The sequence below is a fragment of the Indicator indicator genome, chromosome 21 (assembly GCF_027791375.1).
Source record: "Indicator indicator isolate 239-I01 chromosome 21, UM_Iind_1.1, whole genome shotgun sequence".
NCBI lineage: Eukaryota > Metazoa > Chordata > Aves > Piciformes > Indicatoridae > Indicator > Indicator indicator.
Window position 1 is genome coordinate 18,235,114 of NC_072030.1, and position 7,343 is coordinate 18,242,456.

General features: G+C 46.2%; 1 protein-coding gene across 1 annotated transcript in view; it reads right to left on the reverse strand.

Moving 5' to 3' along the window:
• Positions 1-234: 234 nt before the first annotated feature.
• LOC128973917 (golgin subfamily B member 1-like) overlaps positions 235-7,343 on the reverse strand; it is a 41,034-nt gene continuing 33,925 nt past the window's right edge. The window contains exons 23-30 of the mRNA XM_054390414.1: positions 7,012-7,163; positions 5,512-5,671; positions 4,051-4,203; positions 3,546-3,713; positions 2,827-2,924; positions 2,386-2,520; positions 1,431-1,545; positions 235-559 (exon numbers count right to left, since the gene is read on the reverse strand). Coding sequence (XP_054246389.1) covers positions 401-559; positions 1,431-1,545; positions 2,386-2,520; positions 2,827-2,924; positions 3,546-3,713; positions 4,051-4,203; positions 5,512-5,671; positions 7,012-7,163 — 1,140 coding nt within the window. The 3' untranslated portion in view covers positions 235-400. The remainder of the gene's footprint in view (positions 560-1,430; positions 1,546-2,385; positions 2,521-2,826; positions 2,925-3,545; positions 3,714-4,050; positions 4,204-5,511; positions 5,672-7,011; positions 7,164-7,343) is intronic.

The following is a 7,343-nucleotide window of genomic DNA, read 5'->3' on the forward strand; positions in this document are numbered from 1 at the left end:
CAATAAACACTAGTAGCTGGAGATTCCTTTAGAATTTATAGTTTAACTCTTAAAATAAAATTTATATAGAAAAGATCTGATGTACAACCCATTCAGCAGGAATCAATCTCTGTGTACTCACAAACAGTATTAAATATCTCATCTGCAGCAGTTTCTTTGTAGGGCTGAGGGGAACGTTTTCTCCTTAGCAAATATAACATCCCACTGGTAAAGAGCAATTCAAGTCAGCTTTGGAGCCACTGTGACAGACACAAAGTTCTTGGCAGAAGCTCAGGATCTGTGTAGTGCAAGGAGAATATATACAACAACTGTGTCCAGTGCATAGCGTAGCAGCAGCATGTGGGAAGTCCACCACCTTGGCACACCATTAGCTAGAGGGAAATTATCCACCCAGATGTGTTCAGAGCACCCCAGAGAGGCACAGCAGCACCAGCAGGTGCAGCGTGAGCAGGTAGGTGAGGAACAGGTAGCGAGACTTGGCTCTGGAGGTCAGCAGCTTGGAGCAGTAGAGACTTCGGCCTCGCAGCCAGCGGCGGAAGGAAAGGGCTCCTCCCTTCATCTGCTCAGCAAACAAACACACATCAAACACATCACCTTCAGCACATGGGAGGAGAAGCTCCACTGCTAACCTTCTGCCTCTGATGCCACAGCACAGGCTGTGAGCATGACTGATCTAAGGGGCAAAGAGCAGCACTGGTGGCAGGTGACAGGGAAGACAGGGAGGGATTCGTGTGTTACAGAACGGCAGTGACAAACCAGAGGTGGAACTGCACCACCATGTGCAGGGACGTCTGTGGGATGTGTCAGACAAACAGCATCACTCACAGTCTGCCCTGCATACACAGATCTTCTCTGTGCTGATCAACAGATAAGGGGCACAGGTCAAGAGGATGAGACTGGACTCTGGAGAGAGTCCAGGGGAGGCTACAAAGCTGCTGAGGGGCCTGGAGCATCTCTGTGAGGAGGAAAGGCTGAGAGCCCTGTTGAGTCTGGAGAAGAGCAGCCCCAGAGGGGATCTGATGGATGCTCAGCATGAGCCAAAGTCTGTGATTCTGTGAATGTGTTGTACACAGCTGCCTGTCTTTGACTCATCACCCACAGCCCAAACAGAAGGAAATCCAAGACATTCTCCCTGTAAAATGTCATTTCAGTAGTTGCAGGCCCCTATATCCCACCCATGGTCACAATAGTAGAGAGGACAACACAAAATCAGTGAATTCCTGTCACTGAGAAGGGAAATCTGCACTCCAAAATGATTGAATTGCAGTTGAAAGAAAGGTAGAGCAGAGGCGAGCCAGAGAAAAGAAAGCAGCAGCATGAAGGAGATGAGCTGTGATGCCTTCCACCTCATCTGCAACTGGCAGCACCCAAAATGCACATCACTTTTAAAGAGTCTCTAACTCAGGGGTTAAAAGATTTCCTTTACTCACCTTTCTCACCACAACATGTTCACCAGGACTGAGGATTAAGGCCTCCCTTTCCTCCTCACTCTCCATCTGCACACTGTATTCGCTGGGCACAGGTCTGTAAGTGCTCACTTCAAACCTGGAGACAAGTGAGAGGGAGACACTGGAGCACTGATCATCTGCTCCTCTACAGCCCTGCATCCACATTTTGTATACTGACACAGGGGAAAGGGACCCCACAAAAGGCAGCAAGACTTTGCTCATCTTGCCAGGCTCTCAGTCTCTACTTGCCACCTGCTCTCAAGGTGTTTCATTTATTCACAACTTCCCCATCCTCAGCAGCCAGTGACTGAGCTGATGCTGGCAGAGATGGGCACTGTGCAGGCAGCTGGACAGTGCTGCTTTCAGTCTGAACACTGGCTGTGTCCAAGCTGATGTACCTGAGCTTTTGCTCTCACTGAAGAGAACACCACTGACTACTGAGCTCAGCATCTGGAGCAACAAATTAAATAAACAATCAACCCTCACCCAGAGCTCACAACATTTTTTTCCTCCCTAAAGTTAAACCTGGCTTTTTACCATGGTTCCACCTGCACTTCCATCAGCTAAGGTACTGCAGACTCACAAACACCATTAGTTGTTTGTTCTATTATTTCCTCAGAAACCTAACACCCACAGAAAAAGCTGTCACTGATCTCAATGAGAGGCAAACACAACACCTGGCACTGCTTTTCCCAGTTCTGTAGCTCACTTTGCCCTTACACCAGGCACAGTGTAAATGAAAACCTCCCCATGCACTCATCAAAGCAGCAGCAGAAGTGAAAAATGGCTTTGGCTCTCTGAACACAGAGCTCATTTCGTAGCTGTGTGAGGGTTCAGGGCAGCAGCCTGTCACAGGCTTGGAGAATCTAAAACAAGACCAAGACACTTTTCTTTCAAAAGAAAAACCCCTCCTGGTTTACAGGCAGCAGTGTTTTACCTGTTACTGTGCTCCTCACAGAGCCCAAGAGCCTCTTCTGCAGCTTCTCTCCTCCTCTTCTCCTCTGACAGTGTCTCTGTGAGCTGAGACAGAGCCTGCTGCACCGACTCGTACTGCTGCTCAGTCTCTGCAAGCCTGGCACAAAACGAAATCTGCAGTCAGTGCTTTAGATACTTCATTCCTTCCTTGCTCTGTTTATTAAGGAATGTTCTCTTTTGTGACACTTCATTTTAATGAGCTGCTTTAGATGAACACTGAAATGAAGTCACCCCCAAGTGTGTCTTTACAAAACCAAGGCACAACAAGACTAGGGCTGTGACCCACTGTAAATCCAATTCTTTCCCCCAAAAAGGCCTTGGAGGGATGGAAGAGCATCACTTCTGCACTTACAACACAGCTGTCAGCAAACCAATACTGCCAATGCATGCTCCCAGTCCTGACCTTTTCCTGAGTTCATTCAGCTCCATATTGTCCATTTCAACAATAACTGCAGATCGTTCCTGTGGCGCTCCAGGGGGAACTTCTATTCTGGTTTCATCCTAGAACACATTAAAGAAGGGGGAAAAAACTCAGTCACCATTTCTCTAGTCACTGAAAACCTTTCTTTCAGTTAAAGAAGCCGTAAGCACCACAGAGCGGTGTGGAACAAACCACTCTGTGCCCTTTAATCTCTTAATTTCCAGAGCTACAATCTTCCAAACCTGTTTTCTGTCAGAGGTGGTGCAGAATCAGCTGTCTGGGGCACACTGCCTGCATGTGCTGCAGGGCATACTGCACAGCTGCTCTGTCCTGCTGAGGCCACAGCTGCAGTACTGGGGACAGCTCTGGGTTCCCCAGCTCCAGAGAAACAGGAAACTGCTGGAGGGAGTCCAGTGGAGACTCTAAAGATGCTGGGGCCCTGGAGCAGCTCTGTAAGGAAAGGCTGAGAGCCCTGAGGCTTTTGAGCCTGGAGAAGAGCAGCCCCAGAGGGGATCTCAGCAATGATCAGCAAGCGCTAAAGGGTTGGGGGGCAAGAGGATGGGGCTGGGCTCTTCTCAGTGTTTCCAGGGACAGGACAAGGGGCAGTGAGCACAAACTGGAACCAAGGCGAAACTTGTTTGATGTGAGGGTGCTGGAGCCTTGAAACAGGCTACCCAGAGCACTGCCATGCATTTGCTTACCTGAGCAGTGCCTTGGAAAGATGACATCTGCATTGTCTGATAGTCCCTCTCCAGTCTTAAATAACGACTCTGCAAGTCAGTGTACTGCAGCTGGTTATCCCTCAGAGCCTGGGAGAGAGTCTTCAGCTGGGCAGACAGCACAGCATTCTCCTCTGCTGACTGCACCACCTGAAAGGAACCACCAAGCAGACCAAGTCCCAGCTAAGAGAGACATCTGATTCTGGCTGCAATGAAAAATACTTGATCTGAGCAGTTCAGCAGTGCCCCACCAATGTCTCCAGAACATGGATCCAACTAAACCTCTCCCAGCCAGGTAACAAGTGAACAAAGCCTGACAGAGAGAGAGTCCTGACCTTTAGTTTGCAATTTCTGCTCTCAGCCTAGAGGGTTTTTGGAAGAATTTGAGTTTTACAGCAAATGAGCTTTCAGTCACACAAGACACCAGCTCAGCACTATTTCTATGGTGATGGCAGCTCAGACTCTCACAGCTGCCATTCTGAGTTACCTTGGAATTAACCTGCTGGAAGTGCAGCTCCTTCTGGTGCACCTCCTGCAGACAGCACTGCAGCTCCATTTGAAGCTGCTGCTTCTCAGCCAGGACATGTCTGGTGTCCTTCAGCACCTCTGCACCTCCAGCAAGGGAGGCAGCTTCCAGAGCCTTAAAGAGCAAGACAGCACAGCACACTCAGGGGAAGGGCTCCAGGAGCTCTTGTGTGACAACACAGACAACACCAAATATACACAGGGAAAACAATTTTCCCTTCACAAGATCATTTCATGGAATCTCCATGGTTGGAAGAGACCTCCAAGATCTTTTTTACATATTAATGCCAGATTTGCAAGAGCTCATATAGTAAAAATAAATAAATAAACATCTGCTTAGTGTTTTCAACCTAAACCATAGAGAATGGCCTAGGTTGGAAGGGACCTTAGAGATCATCTACTCCAGCCTCAATGCCATGGGCAGGGATATCAAAATACTTCAATTAAACAAAGAATGACCATGGAAAGGCAAGCCAAGTTGATTTTTAATTTGCAAAGAGCGTGGAGCACACAAAAAAAGGAGGAAAAAAATTTAAAAATTTCCAAATGCAGAGGAATACAGAACACCTAGCAAAAATTATCTTCAGCTGCTAATGGATGGCTTTCATGGCTTGAAGAAGAACAGCTATTTTGTAAGTACAAAATTTAAAGCTGAAAACAGAAAACAAGCAGCCAGCTTGGTCCTGGGTTGAGCCACAGCTCTGCCCTTCTGTACCTCTGGGCAGGTCAACGTTTTGATGCTCATCTCCAACAGTGGAGGGCAGTGTCCCACCCCCAGTGCCTCATGGAATTTGATTCCCTATACAATCATCAAGTACGACTTATGCCACATAAAATATTCTATAAGCCAATGGATACCACTGATAAGTAGTTTTCAGTTGTGATTTTGATCAGAGCAAGTAAACAGCATGTGATGCACAGCCCTAAAGTTAGTGCCATCAAACCCAAGAACAACAGGGTTAAGGGCATCCAAAAGGAATTGGCTTTGCTTCCTTTGCTACAGAAAAGGCAAATAAAATGAACACTTCCTTGAACCTTTAATGCTAGTCTACAAAAGCAGACAGCAATTGCCAGACTGGGTCTCACTGCTGCCTCCCTACATCTAATGTTTTGTTCCTGGCAGAAGACAACTCCAGCTGCTTCAGGGGAAGGGCAGGAACCCTTCACCTGCACATCTCTCCCTTCTTCCCCCAGTTAGGTCCTACTCCAATCTGCAGTAATAGAAGATTGGTTTAGACTCTCAAGGACTTTATTGCATCTTTAAGATTTGCTAGCAACAAGTATCCAAGTTCTGAAACCCCTTTGTCAGTGCAAACTACCAAATTCTTTCCTCTTAAATTAACTGTAGCCCCAAGAATACACATTTCAAGTGATGAACTGATTGAAGCAGATCTGTGCCTTCTGCTGCATTTCATTTCCTTACCTTGACTGGATAATTGCTGCCAGGGGAAAATGATCTCTTAGCAATTGTGTCCTGCTGCAGCTTCTGCAGTTCTGCAATCTGCCTCTCCTTCTCAGCCACAGTGAGCTGACACTGATGTTGCAGTGCCTGGGACTCTGAGAGGAGAAGGTTCTTCTCCATTCTGAACATAAAATGTTAGAGTAGATGTTAGATGGTGACACTCTGCACATAAGTCAATGAAGAGGATAAAGCTGCATTTACTGCTATTTCTGAAACAAATAAATGTATTTGGGGATGAGTTGTATGCAAATATGGAGCACAATGTGAACATTCTCAACACATACTCAACACAGATCTGCTAAAAATCTGAGAGTGAGGGCTGAGAAGTGCTAACATCACATTGGCTTCCTTGGCTTGGAGACAAGAGAAGTTCCTTGGCTGTTAAAGCAATAAACACTTCAGCTGCCTAAAGAATGAGGTTGTGCAGAAAAGCAGCTCCAGGTCAAAACTGTGTGAAGTGCTGAATTAAACACACCACAACTCCAGAAACTGCTGTCATACACAACCAACATCACAAAGGGCATAAAAGTAATTGAAATCCTTTTGCACACTGTTCATGCTGATCACTGATGAAGTCTCCAAGTTAGAACAAGGTTTGGATATCTCATGCTAACTCACTCATATTTGCAAAGATAAAAGTGGGGCTGGTCTTTTGATCTAAAAGCTTCTGGCGTAAACCAGCTATTACCTTACACAGACTTTAATCAGACATCTCTACAAATTGCACTCTGGACAATGAGATGCAGTAAAGCACTAGGACCCTGCCCCCAGCCTCAAACTCAACCCAAACTGTCTTTGCTGAACTGCCCATAGCATGCTTTTGCACTTCAGTCACCTCCACAAGCTTAAAAGCTTGGTCTAAGATGACCATATCTTAATATAGGCTCCACTGAACGCCACTTAACATCCTCTACTGTGAAGCAGAACTGAGGAGGCATTCACAGAAACAGGCCCAAGACATCACATTACTCTTTCATCACAGACAATGCAAGATATGAGCAGAGCTGCACTCCTGGATCTACAGAAATAATGCTCAGATGTGAAAGGAGCTCAGTTGTCCCTGCGCTGGGCCCATGATGACACACTGCAGAAACTTTTTTAAAAAGGGATTTAGGAGGGGAATGTTCAGCCATATCAAACAGCACTGGGAACAGAACACCCAGCACTGAAACAAGATTCTTCACCTGTAGTTCCACAGATCCAAGTCACCTACAGAACAGGAAATATTCAAATGAGACTCTCTGAAACTTTACCTAAACCAAGAGGCTGCCAGCGCAAGATCAAAGAACAACTGCAAACAAAGGCAGCCCTGTGGAAGGTGATGTTGCATGCCACAGAAATGTTATTACCCTATTTCCTGCTCATTTCATATACTTTGGGGGTTGTGACAGTTTTTTCTCAGGTTCTGTAGGCACTGAAGAGCTCTAAACAAGAGCCACAGGTACTGTTTAATGTGAATACCTTAATCCAGCAAGCTCATTCTGGTATGATGCAATCTCTCTCTCAGTTTCTGCTTGGAAGGCTTTTGTCTGCTGCAGTGCCTTCTCCAAATCATCAACCTTGGTCTTCAGTTTTGATATTTCAATGGCTGCATGGCTGGCTCCTTCTTTAGCCTATGTTTAATAAACATGATTAGTGAACTGGAATGAAAACAATATGGTTGTAGTGCAGAAAAACGTTTGCTCCCCACATGGTGCTGTTTAACAGGACAATCATCTCACCTCCCAAAGCTGTAAGCACATCTTCCCTACTCACCCCATGTTTTTCTTAGCACCCATGTAATTCACAAAGTT